General features: G+C 40.0%; 4 protein-coding genes across 4 annotated transcripts; 2 read left to right on the forward strand and 2 right to left on the reverse strand.

The window, feature by feature from the left end:
* The first annotated feature begins 1,512 nt into the window (after positions 1-1,512).
* On the forward strand, positions 1,513-8,671 carry tmem51a (transmembrane protein 51a). Its single transcript, XM_083920619.1, has 3 exons — positions 1,513-1,643; positions 3,529-4,029; positions 4,782-8,671. The coding sequence occupies exons 2-3, from the start codon at positions 3,578-3,580 to the stop codon at positions 5,194-5,196; spliced, it is 867 nt and encodes a 288-aa protein (XP_083776745.1). The 5' UTR covers positions 1,513-1,643; positions 3,529-3,577; the 3' UTR covers positions 5,197-8,671.
* Positions 8,672-9,788: 1,117 nt separating this feature from the next.
* On the reverse strand, positions 9,789-13,378 carry LOC310952061 (chymotrypsin-like elastase family member 2A; the record flags this gene model as incomplete). Its single annotated transcript, XM_083920548.1, has 8 exons — positions 9,789-9,806; positions 9,931-10,083; positions 10,318-10,463; positions 11,369-11,505; positions 11,683-11,805; positions 12,308-12,405; positions 13,020-13,108; positions 13,339-13,378. The coding sequence occupies 8 exons, from the start codon at positions 13,376-13,378 to the stop codon at positions 9,789-9,791; spliced, it is 804 nt and encodes a 267-aa protein (XP_083776674.1).
* Positions 13,379-13,827: 449 nt separating this feature from the next.
* On the reverse strand, positions 13,828-17,364 carry LOC310952302 (chymotrypsin-C-like; the record flags this gene model as incomplete). Its single annotated transcript, XM_083920875.1, has 8 exons — positions 13,828-13,845; positions 13,969-14,121; positions 14,755-14,900; positions 15,605-15,741; positions 15,847-15,969; positions 16,287-16,384; positions 16,893-16,981; positions 17,328-17,364. The coding sequence occupies 8 exons, from the start codon at positions 17,362-17,364 to the stop codon at positions 13,828-13,830; spliced, it is 801 nt and encodes a 266-aa protein (XP_083777001.1).
* Positions 17,365-18,409: 1,045 nt separating this feature from the next.
* Positions 18,410-21,491, forward strand: LOC310952062 (chymotrypsin-like elastase family member 2A; the record flags this gene model as incomplete). Its single annotated transcript, XM_083920549.1, has 8 exons — positions 18,410-18,446; positions 18,646-18,734; positions 18,822-18,919; positions 19,780-19,905; positions 20,030-20,166; positions 20,617-20,762; positions 20,878-21,030; positions 21,474-21,491. The coding sequence occupies 8 exons, from the start codon at positions 18,410-18,412 to the stop codon at positions 21,489-21,491; spliced, it is 804 nt and encodes a 267-aa protein (XP_083776675.1).
* Positions 21,492-23,545: the final 2,054 nt, after the last annotated feature.

A 23,545-nucleotide genomic window follows, 5' to 3' on the forward strand; every position in this document is an offset into this window, starting at 1 on the left:
TATTATTATTTATTAATGCGGGCGTATCAGTCAGAATAAAACCTAAACAAAAGGATTATTAATGAGTCTGTTCGTAAAGTTGTCACAAAATAAACACATATCACATATTTGTTCAAGTCACTTTAACAGCAAAAATATTCCACTCTGGGATTTCCATTTAGTTAATTACATTCTTCTGTTCATAAGAAAATAATTCCCCATTACATGTATTGCCTCACCACAGATGGTTTATTTCACAGCTAAGCTTTGCAGATTTTTAATATTAATACAAAATATAAATCAACTATTAAATTTAGATGTATTATTGCAGGATAAGCTACCCATCATAATGCCCTAAACCTAATCTTATTAGTAATTTATTATTAAACATTTCTTCATAGGTTGACTTGTCAGCTCCCTGCAGACAATGCGCTATATTTTTGCATGTTCAGCTGACTAAAGCATCTCGGGGGTAGGCTACACTTTATTAGAATTATTTAATTGGAAATGTACTGAAGTGAATAGCCTACTATCTCTAATGTGTATGCAATTAGTGCCAAATGACATCTTTCTTTACAGGGAAGTCTTGGATAATTTAAGACATTTTCTTCTTCATTTTAACTGTCATAAAATTGTATGACCATCAGTTTAGACTGCAGCACAATTAAAAAAAACTCAACTCAACTGTCGTAGGCTTATTAAAGGTTAAAGGGGTCCTATTATGCTTTTCCTTAGTTTCTGTCATATCTTGTTATGATGGGGGCGGGGCGGGGGGCAGATAGTGGGTGTTGCAGAAAATAGAGAGAGAATATAAAAGAATAAAAGAAAAAATGAGAAAATAAAGTGTTTTTTGAACATTAAAGCATGAACCTATAAAAATCTGTGTGGCAGCAGCTCAGTCCATAGGTGCCTTGGCTGGGAACCGTAGGGTCGCTGGTCTAAGTCCCTGTGTGGACCATGTATGGAGCGTGGACTGGCTGGAGAGGTGCCAGTTCATCTCCTGGGCACGAGCTGCTTTTGAGCAAGGCACTGAACCCCCCAACTGCTCGCTCTAACATCTCTCCTTAATTGCATGTATATAGGTCCTGTCTGTGCATGTGTGTATTTCGGGCCTGTGTGTGTAACATGATTAATAATAAGAGTGAAAAAAGTCAATTTCCCCGTAGCGGGATAAATAAAGGCAATCTTCTTCTTCTTCTATGTTCTAGTAGAAACACAAACTACACGTATGTACCCTAAGAGGAGTATAATAGGTTCCCTTTATTATGAGCTTATGTCTCCGTCCACAGCAGCTGAGGCCTGAATACACACTGGACTATAGCCAAATATGCAGAGGTAAAATACCAAACATATTTCCCCCGAATACTTTCTCTCCATCTCTCACCAAGCCCGGGAGTGAACGGGTTAATGAAACTGGAAGTGCAGCCGTGTGAGCCCCCTCCCTCCCTCCTCCCGCCGCTTCCCCTCCCTCTCTGACTGTCTGGGCCCATCCGTTTCAGAAAGGGAATTTCTTCCTGACCCCTAAATTAGTCACCAAATTATGCCACATACGCTTCTGTCCGCGTCGGCAGAGCTCTAGAGAATAAACGCCACACCTCCCTCCAGCTCCGAGCACAAAAAGAGGGCGAAGAGTCAGCCTGCTTAAGAGTCAAAACGATGCAAAGGTGAGTAGTTTCAAGCCGCCACGCTCCTTCCCCGCATTGTTACTGTGTAGCGCTGAAACGTTACTCCAAAAGTTACACAATAGCTGTAGAAGTTTTTTGAAGGTTCTGGAAAGTTTCTTTTTTTGTCTCGCTGCGTTACGTATCCTGCTGTGGTCAACGTAAGAAACCCGCCCAATGTGTTAACGGACACTGCGCGGTGTGCGTTAGCGAAACAACGGTACATGAATTACGTTTACTTTAAGGATGTAATGCTCAAAATGCGTCGAGTCTTACGCCCGAATGTCATCGTCTGGTGTATATTAGGCGTAACATTCAACGCGAGTCGTGCCGTTTGATAAACTAAGAGGGAACAATCACTTCAGAAGTAAACACTTCAGGAGTAGGTTGCCGAGTGTGGTAAAATACAACTTCTCGCGATCACCCACACATTAACTACATGTTGTAATGGACTTTGTGGAAATGTTTTACGAGTATGAATGTATTACTTATTTGCTGTGAAAAAAAAAACTGTGGTGGTGAAATACAACCTTTAAGTTGGGCTGTATAACACGCCCCACACAAGTCCATGATATGTGACATCTTCGCGTAAATGTTCCTCTCGCAGGCTCGTGAGGGTCGGTATGTCTAGCAGCCACGATAACAAGAACAATTCAGTGTCACGCCTTGCATTCTTTAGCGAGAGGGTATTCCTAAATTGGAGCTGGGGTTTACCTACTTAACACCACCCCCCCCCCTCACTCCCGGCAGGCCTGGGCCTGTTTGCAGAGTGCACACTGACATGGTAGGTGGGTGTATTATTGAATGGTCACAGGGGTTATATATAGATAGTTCATTCCTTGGACTTTTAACTGAGTTTAGTTACACTTCACAGCAGTCCTCATAGTGACACTGCAGGGTGGCCTTGTGATCACTGGTATGTTCTAGGTATGCAGTGTGCAACAATTCTGACTGAATCACGCTGATTGCATTTCAGAAAATTATTTTAGCACATGCAGTTAAATGCATGGTAATCTAATAATTATTTACATGAAAACATGGCACATAATGATCAATACAATAGATTTAAGCATAGATTTAAAAGATGGGAAGAGAAGGTAACATAGCCAAGCTATTGTTATATATTTGACAGTGGCCATAGCTGTCCTTATCAACCCTTTATAATGTGTTAACAATTAGGTGACTTTTGGGCTTTTCACACAGAAATTATGCAACAGCACCACAATGAACAAAGAATAAAATAGAAGTCTTTATTAACGCCTGAATGACATCTTTTTGGTTATTCCCACAAACCAAGCAAAGGCAGCGTGATCCCATCCCAGGTGTGAATTCACACAGAACGTTAGCACTCTGGAAGCAAAAGAGCCGTGGGCGTCTAGTGTTACGCTTAGAGCTGATCTGCACCGTTGATCAACCGCTCGAAGCCGTCCAGACCCACAGACTGCCAACTTTATACATTATAGTAGCACGACTGTAAGATGGGGGAAGGACAGCGATGGACTGCAGCCCGGCTGCGTGCTTGTGTGCATGCGTTTGTGTGTGAGAGAGAGAGAGAGAGAGAGAGACGGTGGACTTTTCCACACAATGTTTCTGTAAGTTATTAATAACTTAGGCTACTCCAAACGCTGCTTTGACACTTTTTTTGCCTGCCTGGTTCCCCACGCATATCACATGTTGGTTCTCTTTTAACAACAAATCTCTGAGCAGCAGCGATATGTTAGGTTTCTTCATTTCTTAACAAGATAGCTCTGACTGGGGAGAGGCATACTATAGGTAATGGCCTAGTGTTGTTTTGCAGACAGGCCTTCAAGAATGTTTTTCTTTTCTTTTCTATTGTGTGGTGTGTTTTCCAGTTCGTCTCTGACCTCACATGACTTTCTCTCTACAGTTTTTGACCTCACTGGAGCTTGTCTGACTGAAGTTTAGAGACAGCCAAGATGCGTTCCAGTGGGGATGGACCACCAAGCACCCTTAGAGGAGGCACTGGCAACAACAACAACAACAACAACATCATCAACAATAACAACAACAACAACCATCATAACAACAGCAGTGAAAACAGTGGAAACTCAGGTTCCCAATATGCACTGTGTGCTCTGGGCGTTGGGCTTGTTGCCCTCGGCATTGTGATGATTGTGTGGAGCGTGGTACCTGCAGACACGGCTGGTAACAACAACAGCAGCAGCAGTTCAGGAGGAGATGGTGATGATACTAGTGGCAGGAAACATAAAGCGTCTTCAGTGGCCTTTGTCTTGGTGGGGTCTGGGGTATTCATGCTGGTGCTGTCCTTGTGTCTGGGATTGAGGAACAAACAGCGGGAGCAGCAGAGACTGCAGCAGGCCCAGAACCATGGAGGAGCGACAACTAGGGAGCAGGAGGAAAGAGAAACGTGAGTCCAGTAATAGCTTTTTTAGCTAAACAAGATGCGGAATGCATAGCTTCATTTTCAAAGATGACTGGTTCTTGTTGTTATGTGTGTAAACAGAACTTGATTTGACCATGTAAGCTGCCAATCTTGTGCATGTGAGAAAAAAAATGCTGGTATATTGGTTTTGACAGATTACACAGTCTCCCTCCTGTCATGATGATCACTGTTGGATACAATTACTTCACATTATTTTCAGAACATTATCAAAATCTGCAATTAGATGGAAAATCAATGAAACCGAAAACTATGTCTGGTTTTATATTTGTCAGATGACTGAGGTCATATGCCTCTTTGAAGTTCTGAGACTCAGGCTTTTTAATTAAAGCAGCAACACATTCACATTATCCATTTAAATTAACATCTATGTTTCCATTTTTTTTAAATTAACTAACAACATAGCTCGTCAGGTCTATGCTATTGGCTGTATTAATTGAATAATCTTTAAAATAATCACCAGATGAATCCGTCATCAAAATAATCATTAGCTGCAGCCCAAGTTGGGTGGCAGGCTGTCAAGTCTTGAATATTTCGCACAAGCTAGCACATACTTGACAGTATTCACAGGAAGTGATTTGTGGTTAACCAGGCAATACACATTTGAGAATAATAATACATTAATTATATATTGTTCCCCTCTTATTAGCTCCAGTAGAGATTACCCATAATGATTGTGTGCCATTGACTTATTTTAATGTTTCTATAAATGTCTGCAGTGCTGAGGAACAAGCCCAGCGTTACGCTGTACCCAGCTATGAGGAGGCAGTAGGCAGTGACCAATACCCTGTCCGTCAGAGTGACCCTCGCCCAAGCAACTCCCAGCTACCTTCCTATGATGACCTTGTCCAAGTCGATGGTGTACAGTATGAATATGAGGGGTCAGAAGTCACAACTGCCAGATCTCAGCCTGCTCCTACTTTCAATGCTCCAACTACTGCTGCTGCAGCTGCTTCCACATCAAATCGCAGAGCTGGAAAAAATAACCGCAAGCTCCTCCCTATCAAGATCCGCAGGATTAAATCAGAGAAGCTGCACATGAAAAACATTGATAACTCTCAGCCAGCAGCTGGATTCAGTATAGAACCACTTACCCCTCCGCCACAGTATGAGGATAAAGGGCCTCCGATTTAAGATCAAGCTGGTCGTATTTAAAACAATCTACTGAAATTCCTGGAATCCACCATGATCACCTTTTGTGGATCTGGATCTGCCTTTTTTAAGCCAAGACTTGAAGATTGCTCTTCTTGCAGAACACTCCCAGTGGCACTTTTTAAAAAGGAAAATACATGATCTTATCTAATCATCATCATTCATGTCACTTCTCTCCAAAGCACAGAAGAGGGAAAACTTTATTTCTTTTTTAATTGTTGGATCTCTAAAACAGATACGGACAGATAGTTGCTAGATTCTTCCTCACTGTGACCTATTCTGTCAAACCATAGCACATTAGACTGAAAGCACACACTATATGCAGTTTTCCTCAATGCCAAAGTTGTTTTCTGTTATGCATTAACTTTATGTAACCAACCTCCGCTGGGCCCTGTAGATGTGAAGGGAAAGGGATCATAGGACATAAGTGAGCAGTTATAGTGAGAGTTTGTGTGCACACTTACATAGATGTGTGCAGGGGACTCATTTTGTGTGGGGGCAGTGTTTTACCCTGGGAGTCTTTGGTTACTACTGCATGATACTTGCTACTAAATGTAGGCTCCATGGTGAGTGACTGAGCACTGTAGGGGCTCAGCTGGACATGATGCTGTATGCTTCACAGAAACTCTCCCTAATTGTCAACAATATTACCCCTCCTGGTCCTAGTACTTTGCAGAAAATGAGAGGCAATTTTGATAAATGCAGACTGGTGCTGGAAAGAGTTTATACAGTGATGGAGACTCTTCCCATTTTTCTATATTGGCTTTTGTTGTGTTAGATTTTGCTTTAGAGGATTTTCTTTATCTAGCTCTTTGCTGAAACACGGTGTTGTGTTTTTATAGCATATTGTTGGCAAGTTCCAAAATATCTGTTTTCAGTAGGCCTGGGTACCGAACTTTGATACTTTAAGGCACCAACCAACTTGCCTCCATGGTAACCTATGGCTACAAAGGAGAACATATCATCAGCTTCAATGAGCCAGTAAGTATGCAGCATGCTTGTAGCAAGATCTAATATTGCTGGTGATTGGCTGTCTGTTACACCTTGTAGAGTTATACAGGAAAAACACTATGTTTGGTTTGGATTTTATAAAATTGGTATCAAAAAAAGTTTTTTGTTCAGAACTGGTATCAGTATCTGTATCGAAAATTCTTGCTTCATAGTTTTCAGTGACCTAAACTGTGGTTTACGTGTAGATGTAAGGCCAAAGGGCAACCTTTTAAAGTATACCCATGTACATGTGGGCTAGACCTAAGATGGGGTATGTACTGGACAGCACCATTAAAAATCGTCTATTTTTGTCCAAGATAAAACAAAGCTTTGTTAGCATTTATCAGCTACAGCTCCCATGCCTCTCGGCAACAGGTACTAATGGAAATTGTAGTTGAATGCTGACAAAATATAACTTGATTTTATCTTAGTTGGAAGGCACTCATATAGAAAACCCAAGTTTGTCCTTAGAAAGACAAACCCTGGTTAGTACATGGTCTGGTGGAATGGACTGGAGGCTCGTTAGAAAATGGAGTGGAACTTCAGCTGTTCAGCTGTATTTTGATTTAGGGGGGTCTATTGCCAGTAATGGAATTTACTTTTCATAATTATGTATCATTAGTGTTTAATCACCTAAAACTGAAAACAGTTGTGTTTTTGTTAGCTTAGAATGAGCCCTTCATATCTAAACAGCAAGCGGGTCCTCACCCATGTAGAACCGCCATGTTTTTTACAGTAGCCCAGAAAGGACAAACCAAACACTGGCTTGAGAGTGGGCCTTTCGTGTTTTATGTTTAAGTGAAGGCCACCATAGGCCCTTTAAGAGGCTTGATAAGGGAGAGGAGGGGTACTCAGTTGGATGTAATCTGCAATCTCACCGCTAGATGCCACTAAATCCTACACACTGCTCCTTTAAGAAGGTTTGACCTGTTATGGGCACAAATACGCTAAAACAAACTTACATAAACATATCTCTGATTTACCATCAGTGTATCAATTTGTCATGGCTGAATAGCTAGCAAACAGCTACCAAACTACAGAAAAAGATTAACATGCCATTAAAGTCGAGTTTCTAGCTAACTGATCAATAAAACTATAAATTCCACCAAATCCTTAGAAAAATAGTTTGGGCTTCAGTTGCTATCCTTTATTTACTATCTGCTGCTTTGTGCTAGGCATGCAATACGTTGTCCACACACATCTCAACCACACAGTCTACTTGTGGAAACTAGTTGGATCACGGGAGGGGGGCTCTGTGATGGATTTTTGGCTGGAATGTATATTTACACTTACTTATGCAGCACCAATGGTCACCATTAGGTTACTGTTTAAAATAAATTACTTCCTAGGAAGAAACTTTTTCTAGGAAGTTGGCGGTCTCATCTCATGGAGTCTGTAAGGAGTGCTAATGCTAACTGCCCTCCAGTTATACACACTGAAGTACAATGAGTGCCTTTATTTTCATAACAACACAGCTGCTCTTCCTTAAACATTTCAAAAGACATTGTATGACTGAACCTGAGGTCTAATGTTGCTCTTTGAATGCAGTGTTGCTGTTACTCTTGCAAACAGCAGGTAGAGAAGGGAGTGTGCGAAAGCATAATGGAAGGAGATGGTGAATAGTTGAAAGCCTTTTCCCTGTAGCCATGGTGAACACTGTCGAGTTGTGAAGGCAGCAGTGTAGTCTCTGCTTCTCTCTGTTCTTGTTTCGCTGGTACTCGAGATGACCAACAGAAAGACTCTTTGACTGTGCAGCTGCGCCACAACAACAACAACAACAGCAGCTATTGCTCAATCGCTTGCTCATCATCATTCCTCCAACCACAGCTTGACTTGCAGCCATGTTTTCATTTAGAAGTATGCAGAGAATAAGCAGAACAGAGAAGAAAGGTAGCTGTTCAGAGAGCTGTGTTGAGTTCCACCATCATGTATTATTTTATCAATAACTGTCTTCTTTAGGTTAGCCTTGTTTTGATGTGAACGGCTGAAGTCAAACGGCCGGATTTACATGTCGGTTAAACATTACAACTTTCATGAAGTTGCACAACTACGATTTTTTCCTCTTTTGTTTTGTCGGACAAAAGGCACTTTTCATTAGTGACATCATCGCCCAGTACTACACTTTGTTTGAGTAAAACTCCATGTAGTTAAAGCAAAAAAAGCTACTCAATCATTGTCGGCTGGCCATATTATATATTGCCAGATTAACATGAGTCACTTCAGGTAATGTCAACGTACAGTATCTCTGACTTGTTTTCAAAGTGTAATCCTGTCACACCGTGTGTTAATTTTTTATTTTTTTGCGTGTTCTGTGTTGCAGACAGAGTACCTCATTTTCAAAGGACCAGTTAACTACATGGTTGATTTTATTGCTATGTAGTCAAAATGTTTTTTCGTTGATGAAATGAGCGTTTTAATTTAGCAGTCACTGTTTTACTTCGATGAGTGTCTGAAGCACATGCTGTTTGTTCGTTTAAGATTGCTTTTTTATTACTTAAATCTATATTTCTTTTATATGTACTGTGAAAATGTGCTTTTCTATGATAATTCTTATTTGTTTGTGGACATTTAGTATTTCTGAAGAGTAAAAACAAATTTATCTCATGAGTTTTTTATGGGAAATTAAAGGAAGTATTTGTGAATTGACCCTGTGTTTAATGTGTATATTTCCTGTAATTGCTGAACAATTGTGTGTATAGTTCCCTGTTGACTTGTATGCCGTAATCACAATAACATTTTAACACCAATATATTCTAAATTTGTTAGTGTTCACCAATGCTTAGTTAACATTTAGTTACTGTATTGAAAGCTGAAGGTGACAGAAACATCTAGGTGCTAAATAGTCATGGTGTGGCCAAGTTTTAAGAGGGATTTTTGTTTTTAAGGGTCCAGGATATTGACAGTAAGTTAGTTTTACATTAAAGGTCCCATTTTTATCCTAATTTTTAGGTTCATACTTTTATTTGGGGTTTCTACTATAATATATTTACTTACTAAAATATTCAAAAAGGCATTATTAAGTCAGAATATACCTGTGTTCACCCTCTGTCTGGAACACTTTAAAGGTCTGTTTCGAAGTCCCACCACCTGAAAAAAGCCCAGACTGTTCAGTGTTTCTTCAAGGTCCTCCACATCTTTGCTCCTGGAGCCTTTCCTTTCCTTTCATTGTAGCCGGGAATACCTCTAAGAGCACTATAGCAGCACTTTCTACATATATGTATGTGTATATCTGTATATATAGATATATATATATATATATATCTATATATATGTGTATGTATGTGTATATTTATATATATGTCTGTGTGTGTGTGTGTGTGTGTGTGTGTGTATATATATATATATATATATATATATATATATCTGTATATATACATTGAGCATTTTGATACTTTCACAGTACTTAAATAGCACCTCAACCTGCTGTAATATATATATAATATAAAAATAATATGTGACCTTGATGTGTTTGCACTGATAAACCGTATTTTCTTTTACTTTGCAGTTGTAAAACAAAACAAGACAACACATTATAAATCATAGTTGTTGTTCTTATTGCTGACACAAGCACTTGAACAGCTTCTTCAGTAGCTGGTCATGGCCTGCAGAGTAAACAATAGAAAACACAATTAAAATACACTTCCTGCTTTTGAAAGCGGAGGCTTTTGTCGGCTACAAGTTTCATTGTTTATGCTGGCAAGGTAATAAAATGAAAATGTTCCTCACTGTGTTGATCCAGTTGATGTAGGAGCTGACTTGTGTAAAGACAGTGGGCTTCTGAAGGACGTTACAGCCCTGACCAGAACCAAAGCTCACCACGCCGTGGACGTCCCAGGAGCCATCAGGGTTCCTGCAATTCAGGGGGCCACCAGAGTCTCCCTGCAGGTCAGCACACACATTGTTGGGTAGCGGCTTATGTAAAGAAACTAAGACTATCATGCAGAATTTTTACACCATTTCAAAGTGAAAGTCATTTCCTTTTCGACTTTTATGCTGTACTAGATGGAAATTTTACAGATGACAAGACTCATTGCTTTAATTAATGAATTAATCACTGATTTAAATTACTGTTGCATCTTGATAATGACCCTTTCATCTACGGTATGAACTCACATTGCAGCCAGCAGTGATGCCGTCACCTCCGGCACAGACCATCTTGTCTGTTGCCAGGACACTCCACCAGTCGGGCTGTGAGCAGGTATCGTGGCCAACCACTGGCAGGAGAGCCTGCTGCAGGATGTCAGCTGGAGGACCGCTGGCTGTAGTGAAGAAACAGGCTTAAATTGAGTAAGAAACAAGATTTTTCTTTGAGGGAGATTCACTCGGGGAACAGGTGAAGTGCTGGAGGGAGATCATTTTTGCTGTTACAGATGGCACCCAGGCTAGAGAGTTACAGGATTGCATTTAATACCAAAACTAATGGTATCCCAAAAGCTGTAAATGGGATGCCTCTTGAGCCATTCAGCTGCAACAGTGCTACCTTGATTATACTGGATTATACCCACTACCGATTTATAATTGTGGATACCACAACTACACAGATAGCTTTTAGTTCTAACAAAATCTCCCCTCTGTTTCAACTTCTGAGCTTAAACACAGTCAAATGGTACCAGAGTGTTTATGCTCTCAAAATCTACTTAAATACCAAACGCTCACAAGACCGTTATACGTGTCGGCACATGTTTGAGGCCTGCAAACCATGCTTTCTATCAGACTACATCTGTACCAAAGGAAATAAGCATAGAAAAATCAAATCAGTTAAATGTAAAATTAGACCTAATAAAAATCAGTTTTGTGTGTGTTTACATGGATAATTTCATCCCAACTGCTTTGTAGAACTATGAATTCATTGTTGTACCCCAGCTCTTGTGCATTTTTGTCTCTTACGAAAAACTTTCTTTTCTCTTTTTGATGTACCATTAATGTTAAAAGATGATCGTAGAAAACTGGAAGCTGCACTAAGACGTGAATCCCTACCATATGTGTGATTTAGCCTAAGCTGATGGATGGCGCTTATGAAATATTCTTGGTTTGACTTCAATATTTGGCCTAAATTGACTGACAGGGGGCATAGACCTGCCTGAGCAGGCATATATTAAGTCTCAGGTGGAAATTTGTAATGCAGATTCACAGTGATCCATTCGGCAGAGGTGGAGTCACTCACTGGAGAGTCGACCCCAGCCGGTGACATAGCAGGGAGCACCGTGTGGCAGGACGACGCCCCGGTCTGGGATGCAGGCGGGCATGATTGTGTCAGAGAAGGTGACGGGGGATGACAGCTTGATCAAGGCAATGTCATTGCTGCAAAAGATATGATATATAGATATAGAAAACATATAGAAAGGTATGTTTTGCTGCATCAACTTCCTCATTTCATAGAATACCAGTTAACTGATACTCTGCACACATGGTGCCCCGCTGACTATGTTCTTCACTTGGACTTGTGAGGGGATGCTGAGCTGTGTGAGCAGCTGTTACCGGCTGAGCAGGGTGTTGTAGTCGTCGTGAGTGATGATTGTGGCTGCCCTCCGAGCTATCGAGCCCTCCTCGCTCGCCTTCAGGCTGTGTTTACCCAGCTCCACTCTGTAGTTGTAGCGGTCACTGCGGCATGGCAGATGACACAGGGTTTAGACAGTAGTATTGACTTTTCAGCCTGTGTTTACAAAACTGTGATCAAGCTGATAGTAGGATTGCAAACGCTTCGTAGTCCTGTTGAGGTATTGCAGGGTTGCCTAGGAGACCAAGCTGTTTTTTTAAGTTGTAACCTTTGATATCTCCTACTTTTTTTTTTAGGATTTTTTCTGATTATAAGCTGTCTTTACTGTAGAGAAACACTTCTTGAACTTCTTTACTGTACACACCACTCTTTTCTTTCTCTGTTCAGGCATGGTAGCCATTGCTACTTATTGGAGAAGAACTACTGTGTGCTTCTGTTCACTCCCAAAACCCACAGCTCGTAACAGTCACACAAAAAGCAAAACAAAGCATTTCCTGTTGGGTAGATGAGTATTTCCTTTTATATTATGAGCCTTTCAAAAAGAACATGCTGTATTGTTACTGTGATTATATTGACAACCTTTCCCTCGGGTGGAGTTAAACATACCTGATGCAGTGTGCAGCAGTGAGGACCCAGTCAGCAGAGATGAGGGTGCCTCCACAGACGTGCCTCCAGCGCCCACTGCTGTCTGACTGGAGTGAGATCTGAGCAGAGCGGAGAGAGCACAGTGTGTATTACTACACATTACAATTTCACTCCAACATAGGGCTAGGCTATATAAAGATATTATATTAATATAAGACTAGATATTGTCTAAGATTTTGAGTGTTGTCTTTCCTGGTGTAAAGAACTGCATTACAGTAAGTGATGTCCTTTTCTAAACTTACCAGCCTGTTCTATTACTTGCCATTCATTATATCCACATTACTGATGATTACCATCCACAACAGAGTTGCTGGTATTGTATTCATCTTGTTTGTGTGTGTGTGTGTGTGCGTGTGCGTGTGCGTGTGGGTGTGGGTGTGCGTGTGCTTGTGTGTGTGCGTGTGTCAGCATAATAAAATCCAGTCCTGGAGACACCTTGTAGCGAGAATTACCACAGAGGCAGTTTTGAGTATTTTGCTAGGTGTTTATATGCCTGTCTGTATGTGCAAGATACAGCCCCAAAATGTTAAATGTGAAGTTTAGATCAAAATGAAGGAGAGTTCAAAGATGGGTGTGATCCGAGCAAGGACGTATGGGGTAGAAGGTTGGCAATTGGCCATTGTTGTGTGATTGTCAGAGTGAACATGTTTTACACATTTAGACCAGAGCTTACCTGCCAGGGCCAGCTGTGAGGCCTGGCGTCCTCTCCTGCCACCACCCTGCTCAGCACAGGAGGGAAACTCGGGAGCCCACATCCATAGGCTGGGAAAAGGTTAATAATGTATACTGTGATTTTTGCACCACACTAAACATTTTTTGAGTTTCTGATTAATTATTAATGAGGCACGAATAAACAAGTTCAGTGATGCTTGAACAATTAATATTTTATTTTCAGATACAATTTTAGATATAACTAATAAGGGACTATTCATCTGGATGATACTACAGGAAATTAGTTTTTAGTAATTTCTGTGAGAAAATTGAAGTCTTACCGCTAGCTACCACAAAAGCAAGGATCACCAGTCTCCTCATGACCGTAGAGTATGTAGTCCGTGCCTAAACTTTGTGTCAAGAGCAGGCTTGTATTTATACTGCATGTTAGCAACTTCTGCAGTGTATAGACTGTCCTGGGAAACCTGGCTGACGCATACAGAAGTCAAACAAATGGTGGAGACTGAAAACACAGCATGTGGTTGGTGACAGGATTTTCCCATCACTACTCCCCATGGGGAACATTGGCTCCTGTTCTGCTAAGTATTATTCATCAAACTTAATAAATTATATATTCGTCAAAATAAAAGTTATATTCTGGCTGATTACGATTAAGTTATGTTTTATTGCTTTCATGTTTCGGGGAAACTGAAACAGACAATGTGTGGTACAAAACATAAAAGAACACAATCTTGACATTTTATTTCATTTATAGTTTCACTTTATTTTATATGTGCACATTATGGCTATGATCTCAAAAGCCTGTCCTCTCAATAGGCCACCATTTTCTGTGGAAGAGATAATAGAGACATGTTAGATTTAATGCTGCAGTCATTTCTTTACTATTTTAATCCTTAAAACTTAAACAAAATAGCCCAAATATTGATGTAGTGAGAGGTTCGAGAGCTTACAGAGCTGATCCAGTCGATATAGGAGCTGACTTGGGTGAAAACAGTGGGCTTCTTGGCGTAATTACAGCTCAGCCCGGAGCCAAAGCTCACGATGCCATGAACCTCCCAGGCTCCATCAGACTTCTGGCAATTCAGAGGGCCGCCAGAGTCACCCTGAGTCATGTGAGGGAAAACATGATCAGTGTGTAAATTCCACATTTAAAAATAACTGCTGAAAGACACTTAGTGACTGCACTTAGTGTTCACATCAAACATTACTGATACATTTGTCTTTAGACCTTTTAACTAACACACTTCCTCAGAAATACTGAATGTTATTCACGAAATAAGATAAAAGAGATTTTTCAGATTTTTTAGGGAATCTCATACAGTATCAGAGGAAGTGTTAAAGTCAAAAGACTAAAGTGTAAAGTAACAGAGCAGTTACTGTTTATTTGTGTAACAGTTATTGTAATTACTGATCAATCCGTAGATATTTACTCTCTTCATTAATTGTTTGATCTTTGGTCTATAATTTGTCAGAAAAGTCACAATTTCATGACACCATCAAGCCTAAATTGACCTATTCAAATTGTTTTGTCTGATCAACACAGTCCAAGACCAAAAGATATTTAGTTTAATATCACAGGAGATGAAAATAGTATAAAACAGTACAATACATTAAGTACAGAACACAAAAAAACAAACAAATAAAACAAAAGAACATATGAGGAAAAATTAATGTCCAGTGTCCAAAAGCATTGGTGCGACAGTGCGATTCGTCTTTTTGTGTCATTTTAGACTCACGTTGCAACCAGACACCACTCCATCACCACCTGCACAGACCATGGTATCCTTCACCTGGAAACCCCACCAGTCAGGCTTCTTGCAGGTGGCGTGGTCCACCACGGGCAGGAGGGCCTGCTGCAGGATGTCAGCAATGGGACCTCCAGCTGTCAGGAGGAGAGATGTACACTAGCTCAACTTCAGCTCAGGTAAAAGACTAGTGAGAAAAACAACCTTAACGAGACAAATGTCATCAGACCGCAGGTTTGAGGGAAAAAATTCTGTTTAGGAAGGATTAGTCAAAAAAATATTTCTCATCCAACCTGTAAAGCAAGAAAGCATTAATTTATTAATGTGTTTAATGTTATCATGTTACACACACGCACTCACATATTAAAACCGCAGGAAATTATTCTTACCAGCTAGTTTTGTCTTTTTTGAGATATAATGCACACTGGACTATTGGACACCACCTGTATTCACCCTATGTCTGAAGCGCTCCGTTTTAGCGATTACCTCTTTAAGTCCCCCTCCCGAAAAAGCCTGCTCTGATTGGTCAGCGTTTCTGGGTCTCTGCACCGTCAATGCACCCGGAGAATGACTGTAGCAACAGTGTAGCGGCACTTTCTACCTATATGTAGTACAGTTGTGACATCACAATGGTACTGAGGTCCTGATGGTTTGTTTAAAAGCATAGTTTCTGAATATGGGCTGTGTGCATTTCTCTGTAGATTAAGCATTTTAATACTTTCACAATATTTACATAGCACCTAGACCTGCATTATAATCAAAAATACATGGAAAATATTTGAGTTTTAGGTGATCAATTAAATTAAACAGATTTTGTCTCAAAGAGAGGCAGGGCACTCACTATAGAGGCGACCCCATCCAGTGACGTAGCAGGGCTCGTCATGGGGGAGGATGAAGCCAGCAGCAGGGAGACAAGCAGCCATGATGCTGTCAGAGAAGGTGACGGGGGACTCCAGCTTGATCAGAGCAATGTCATTACTGGAGAGGAAACGCACATTTAGATTCATCATTACATCTGCAACTGTAATATTTACTGAAATGATCTCTTTGATTCTCAGTTCAAGTTTTTTTTCTTTTTTTTACCGGATGAACAAGGGGTTCCACTTCTCATGCACAACAATGTTAGCGGTGCCCATGAACACAACACCCTCCTCTGTCTGTATCAGGTTGTGCTTTCCCATGGCCACTCTGTAATCCCTGCCTTTACTGAAATTTGACAGAGAGAAGAATATGAAGCAGTGATTTATTAGCTAAGATATTACATGTCTTTATGCTTTTCTGTAATAAGCTTAAAAAGTAAAAACTAAAAGTCCTACAAGTGAAAAAAGTGGAGGAATGTGCTAGTGGGTGAAGATAATGACTCAATTAAGTAAACATCTATTGGAGACTAATTAAATCACCTTACAGTTGGCACATTTAAGATTTCCTAACTGCATGTCACTGGTTGCTAATATTGTGTCAGTGCTGCAATGAGTTATGATAAGTCATTGTCATGAACTGTCATGGGCTCCACTGTTTCGTACCTGATGCAGTGAGCAGCAGTGAGGACCCACTGGTTAGAGATCAGAGTACCTCCACAGGTGTGTCTCCACTCGCCCTGCCTGTTGTACTGCAGGGAAATCTGAAAACATACACGTGAACACGGTATTTTTTTGTCAATCTGCTCTCAAAGACCTACTGTTTACAGGCACACATTAAGTTGTCTCTCTTTCCAATATTAAATACACCCTGACTTTTTCTGTACCTTTGATTATTTTCTGTACTGCACTTTTTGGGGGCAACTTACTGCACCGGAAACCACCCTATGACTGTATTTCTGGTCTCTTTTTTGTCTGTCTTTTCTCATTTTATTTATCTACATTTATTCTATTTTCTTCTCTGTTGTATTTTAAACATTGTTCTAATGTATTCCTGCACCTATGTAACTTTGAATTTCCTCTGTGTTTGAAATATGCTAAACCTTGCCTCTTTCGAAATACGTTGCTTAAAATTGTGAGAGATTTTGTCTCCTTGTCATATGCTGTAGTGCATATCTTTATCAGTTTACTATTTACTTCACTCTCATTTAGTCTGCAGTCTATAATATGTCATTTTCATACACATTGATGTATATTTTTTTAACATTTTACCTGCCAGGGCCAGCTGTGAGGCTTGACATCCTCTCCTCCAACCACCCTGCTCACCACAGGGGGGAAGGTAGGCAGGCCACACCCATAGGCTGAAGGGACAGACAGAGACACAACTGGTTATTTGTTTGTAGAGAAAGCTGAATTACCTACGTTGGAGTGTGTGTGTGTGTGTGTGTGTGTGTGTGTGTGTGTGTGTGTGTGTGTGTGTGTGTGTGTGTGTGTGTGTGTGTGTGTGTGTGTGTGTGTGTGTGTGTGTGTGTGTGTGTGTGTGTGTGTGTGTGTGTGTGTGTGTGTGTGTGTGTGTGTGTGTGTGTGTGTGTGTGTGTGTGTGTGTGTGTGTGTGTGTGTGTGTGTGTGTGTGTGTGTGTGTGTGTGTGTGTGTGTGTGTGTGTGTGTGTGTGTGTGTGTGTGTGTGTGTGCGCGCGCGTTCCTTACCACCAGCAACAAAGAGAGCAAAAATGACAACCTTCATCCTGTCTGTATCTCTACAGTTTGCACTGAAACATCTGACATATTTATACCTTTCATCGTGTTATGCAACCTTTTTTCCCTTTGAGAAATCTTAATATTGAGGTGGAGCTAAGTGGACTTCAAAACGGCCAGAAATGACGGGGATTACTTGGCCAAGGCCAAAGTGTCCTGAGTTTATGTATACATTTGGACTTGTTTGTTGAACAAGTCAGTGGAAAAAAGTGTTATTTAGCTTTGATGATGAAGCGCTGAAGTTGACGCAAAGAGCCATAATCCATATCAAATGTAGCCTCTCTACTCTATAATTTCCTTTCCTTCCAATTTCCTTCCAAAGAAACAGAGTGCTTCCTCCAGCACCTGAAGTCTCCATTACTCATGAAATAACTAAATGTTTCTTGTGGCTGTGCAAATATCTACACAAAATCAAGTCTGTTTATAAGGTTGGATTGCAATATCTGCTCTTAAACATAGTGTATAATAATATATTAAACGGCACTGATCCAATAACTTTTATATCACAGCAAAAATATTGCAGCAGTTCTGTGATTTGACTATAAATATCAGCATTTGATGGTGTATGTCCATATACAAACATACAGTAAGATACATTGTTGTCCACTAATTTCTGTAGTAAAAGCCTGGCAACATGAATTTTAATTTCATACCTTGTGTATATTCACATATAAAATAGGACCACACATTTTATTTTTTTTCCGTAAAATTGAGATAGACAGTACTTTTAAAAATAAGTTTATAGCCATAGTGTGCGAACATCACCTGTTATTTAAAGTTAAATGATCTGGCCAGCTCGGGTCACAGTAAGACATCTGTGAGGTTCACACGCAGACGTTGAGTTAGGGAGATAAGGTGTATTTTGGGATATTTGTGGTTACTTATCTCCAAGGTTGATTTATTTTTCCCACCAACTTGACCTGGCTACTCGGAGGCAAATGTTAAGCAACACATTTCAGGTCATTAAACAGGTCTGTTCAAGCATTATATAAGGAGGAGCACGTCCCCCTGAACCTCTACTGAAGACAGTCACAATGAAGTTCGTAATCTTGGCTTTGTTTGTCGCTGGTGGTAAGCTCTGATACTATTCTGACCAAACAATTAAATATGTTGCCACACACAACCCTGCATTCTTTTTATATGAAGTGGCCTATACATCTGATATGAAGTATTGAGAGATTCACATTTTATCCCTCTGCAAACACAGCAGTTAAATTGCTGCTGGTGTTAAGACACTGTCATATTCACTATAATCTGTGCTGTTTCTTAGCCTATGGGTGTGGCATGCCCACCTTCCCTCCCACCTTGACCAAGGTGGTTGGTGGAGATGATGTCCGTGAGAACAGCTGGCCCTGGCAGGTATGCTCCTTTAAGACTTCTCCTTTAAATTCTGTCTTCTGTCCATTTCCTCAAGTCAAACAACATTTGTGTGCTGTGGTTGTTTAGGTGTCTCTGCAGTACAAAAGTGGCAGCAACTACTACCACACTTGTGGTGGCACCCTGATCTCCAACCAGTGGGTCCTCACTGCTGCTCACTGCATCAGGTGTGGCTTGAAAAAAAATTAAAGCAATCTGAAGTCAAGTAGGTATATGAAGCACAGTGGACAACGAGATCCAGGCCAGCAGGGTGATAGGGCAATTCAGTTTAGTCTTTGCCTGCAGCTGAAACCATGAATTTCCTTTGAGGGTGTTCTCTGGGCTCTGAGCAGATATCTGAAGAAATTTAAAAAATCAATCAAATTATTTTTCTATATTAAGTTTTTGGGTACTGTTCTCTCCATATACTCCATTATACTTTAGGAAAAAAACTGTAGTCCGTTATGCCCAAAGACAACATATAGTATAATAAGAATATGATGTGAAAGGAGCACAATCAGGTCAAAGACATGCACATATATGCAGTGTAAAAACAGTGTCATATGGAAAACATTTAACATTTTACTTTTTGGATACTTTCCCAAAGTATGTTTGTACCAGATTTCAAGGCTTTAGACCAATCAAAACAAATATTGTGGCACTTTTCCTTATACTAAATATAGTCCTTGGGCACAAGAAAAAGGCCTTGATGAGCTGTGGTAACTGATTGTTAGTATTATTATTTTTGTTCTATGAAATAATTTGAGAAAAAGCTTTTTTTTTAATAGGAATCAGAATATTAATGAGTTCACTTTTGTGAACACAGGCCGTATTAATTTAAACACTTTAAACGCATTAACTTAATCACACTCAGAGCTACATGAACCCTGTATATTGGCAGCAACAGTAGTGATGGGAAATAATGATAATAAAGTATTTTATTATATTGGTAATTGTATTGGTACCTGTTATAAGTAACTTTGCTGTTCTTGAATACATCCCAGATGAAAGCAACTCTGACCACTGTTGCTGTTTTTTTGTGGCCAAGCAGCAGTCGCACCTACAGAGTCTATCTGGGAAAACACAATCTGAGGACTAACAATGAGCCTGGTTCCATCGCCATCAGCCCCGCCAAGATTGTCGTCCACGAGAACTGGGACTCTTACAGAATCCGGTGGGCTCAGTCATTTCCCTTCCATCTTGTAGACTGTATATTATGCTGCTCCGACTATTTTGTTATAAGTGCTCTGCCCATGTTATTAATGCTCATTAACGTTCGTTTTGTATTTATGCTCTAGTAACGACATCGCCCTGATCAAACTGTCAACTCCTGTCCTTTTCACTGACACCGTTGAGGCCGCCTGCCTTCCCAACTCTGGTGAAATTCTGCCTCACGATGCTCCCTGCTACGTCACCGGCTGGGGTCGTCTCTGGAGTAAGTCCTAACAACTAAAAAATAAAAGAAAAAAGGAAACTGTCAACATACGGTACACCGGCAACATTAATGTCCCCCTCATATATTTAATGTTATAAACATCTTCCTGTCAAAGTTGTGTGAACAAGACACTCTATTCCACCTTCTCCTTTGAACATTTAATTATGTAAACATCTTCTAGTAGAGACACAAAATACAAGTATGAACCTAAAAGTGAGCCCAATGGGACCTTTAAGAATTACATGTCTTACTTATTAACCTGGAAGAAGTCAAAGTTGTCTATGCTGATTACATGAATATTTGATACAAGCTCAGACAAATAGATAGGGTATATAATCTGTTAATCCTTACGAAACGTTCTGATCTTTAAGAAACTTTCACCCACTTCAGTCTTGAATAAGGTGGTCTTGACTGCAGCCCTGCATCTAAATGCCCCGTTCTTTCCTAAAGCTGGAGGTCCTATTGCTGACATCCTGCAGCAGGCCCTTCTTCCTGTGGTCGGCCAGTCCACCTGCACAAGGTCTGACTGGTGGGGCAGCCTGGTCACCAGCAACATGGTCTGCGCTGGAGGAGACGGACAGCTGGCTAGCTGCAATGTGAGCCTGATTCGAAAACACTCAACCATATCTTTACTTTTCATTTTATAAAAGCATATGCTGTGTTCTGTGAAAGTTTTTTGCCCGATATCCTATTGTTTCTGTTCCCATTCAGGGAGACTCCGGCGGTCCCCTGAACTGTCAGAACCCTGATGGCACCTGGGACGTCCACGGTGTGGTGAGCTTTGGCTCTAGCATGGGCTGCAACTACCCCAAGAAGCCCTCCGTCTTCACTAGGGTCAGCGCCTACATCTCCTGGATCAACAACGTGAGTGAATAAGCATTGAATAGTAAAATATTTGTCCAAAAGATCTCATGATGCACTTGATAATGTTTTATTTATTTCTTAGCTTTGAGCCACTCACTGTTTACTGGCATTACAGACAAATAAGAAAAGCAGAAAGACCCTTAAACTACTGATGGCCAGGCCTTTCTTGTGCTTATTACGTGGCTCTTGATATTAGACAAAACCTGGGCAATTTATTTATTTAAAAAGAGCAGAACCCTAATGTTGCATTTTTTATTTATGCCATATTTATATCTATATTCCAGAAATTACACATTATGAAATACAGTAATGATGATCTCAATTTGAATTTGAGTCACTCTTCAGTATAGAAGAGTTGAAATTAGTGATTAAGCAGCACAGGTGCTCTAGTGCCCTCTAGTGGATTATATTCAAATATTCTTCTTTGTTTCTTTTTTCTCCAGGTGATGACCAGGAACTAAGATGTTTGGTTGGTTTGTGTCATTGCTGATTGTTTCACGTCATCAAATAAAGAATGCAGTGGCTGATACAGTGTTTTCTATGTTTTCTTATTCAGACCAGATCAAAATGGTATTTTCGTGTTGGTTCCAAACTACTGCTCAAATTTGACATCATTTCTACAGCATCATTTGAAATTATCCATCATTTTATGTCCTTAGAAGTTCAGCGGAAATGTGCAAAAACATTTGCAAGCTGGGTGAATAACAAGAAAGCACAGTATATTGAAAAACAGAAGGCAAAGAGCAAAAAACATGACATGTGAAATACAAATCAGACAAATATACAGCTCTATGCTAAGAGACACTTGTTTAATTTTGTCCATTACTGCCCAGAGAAGAATATTTTCCTTGTGTATTCCTGTGAATATTCCTTCATTTTTTTCTACAATATATAATAATGTCTACTGTATAAGGCTACATGGGAATTATAGGCCGTATTTAAAATATTTTATAATACGGAAGTAGCTATCCTAAAGCAAATACAAAGTTTGAATTAACAGGTTAACTGGAATAGGCCTAACATACTTTAATAATGGATGTACAGTAGAAAATATTTAATACAATACTCCATTCATTACAAGGCAATATCATCACTCACATGGTGTTAAGAGAACTAGGCCTACTAACCTGAACATGTGTGGTTCATTCAATTGTATGCATTTGTCTTTTGTTTGTTTTACTTTTTGTGTAAGTGTTTGCGGAAGTAAAAGACGAGGTCCACTATATCAGAATTGCTTTAGAGCATGTCGCTGTTCCAGGGACAGCTCTTCTGTTCTGAGGGTAGCGAGTTAGCGAGGAAGAAACCGGTCGCCATCTTGGATTGCTACCTACATTGGTGTGAATCGCCAGCTCTGTTTTTGTAACTTTTGTAACACACCTGTCTTCCTCTCCTAAACTATCGCGGAGAAGTTGACCTGCCCTCCGGTAGGTTTGTTTATTTAACGTTAGTCCAGTAATGCTCGGTCATTATCGCCTTAATGTTAACTATATGTCATTGTAGAACCTTGCATGTTAACAATATAACTATTTTAGCTGTTATCGTTCATGAGACTGAACAGAATGCTTTTTTTAGTTTTTAAAAAATTCACTTATTTCAACTTTGAGGTGGTATCTTTTTAAAATTGCACAATACTTATTTATTGAAAAGATTCAATATAAACATTTATTTCCATACATCTTCCAGAGTCATGCACAATGCCAACAAAGTAGAAACAATAATTAAGTCACATCTCAGCAGTTCCCTTAAAAACACTAGACATAGATAGAGCAGTTCATTAAAGGACATTCATTCAAATTAAAAACATTTTTGTAACTTGTATTTCTTAAATCCAACATCAACAATTTGTCCGGTTTAACACAAACGCTATTAGAGTTGGATTTCCTTCTTTTCACTTTGTCCCAACAAGTCTGATTAAATACGTTAAGCCATATCCATTTACCTTTGCATTGCAGAAACACTGTGCCCCCGCTGCAGCATTCAGACAAGATGAGGACCCAAAACGTATTTTATTCCGTAGGTAAAACAAACATTATAATTCAAATGGGCACTTGGGATACATGCTCCTTTCTAATTGCCCTGCTTAACATCTTCATAATCGTATTTTGACAGTGTGTGACAGGTGGACATATCCATGTATATTGTGGGAATATTGTAGTAGTTCATGCAGAGCAGCCAAACTGTTTAAATGCGGTAAAGACGTTTGGTCAAAAAGTTAGTCTTTGCTCCAAGGTTTTCTAGTAGGACAAACAGCCTCCACATCCTGAGTGAGCATTGCAGTGAGCTTTTCAGAAAAAGGAAAATGAATGCAGCCTGCTTTCTGTGTCCTTTAAAACAACCTATAACAAATCCATCATAAGGTCATTTGTTTTTCACCAGTTCCTTTCAGACTTATTTTCTCAGTATCAAAACAATTTCCACTTTCCAATACAAATTTTCCATGTTACAGGTTCTTTAGTCACAACCCCAATTACTGTCCTGTCTTGTACCTGAAAAGATCTCATTTATAACCATGGTG

This window comes from Echiichthys vipera (assembly GCF_963691815.1).
Source record: "Echiichthys vipera genome assembly, chromosome: 9".
Classification (NCBI taxonomy): domain Eukaryota; kingdom Metazoa; phylum Chordata; class Actinopteri; order Perciformes; family Trachinidae; genus Echiichthys; species Echiichthys vipera.

Coding starts and splice junctions, on each gene's coding strand:
- tmem51a (XM_083920619.1), top strand. CDS start 3,578: ATGCGTTCCAGTGGGGATGGACCACCAAGCACCCTTAGAGGAGGCACT. Junction 4,030..4,781: donor GAGCAGGAGGAAAGAGAAAC/GTGAGTCCAGTA, acceptor AAATGTCTGCAG/TGCTGAGGAACAAGCCCAGC.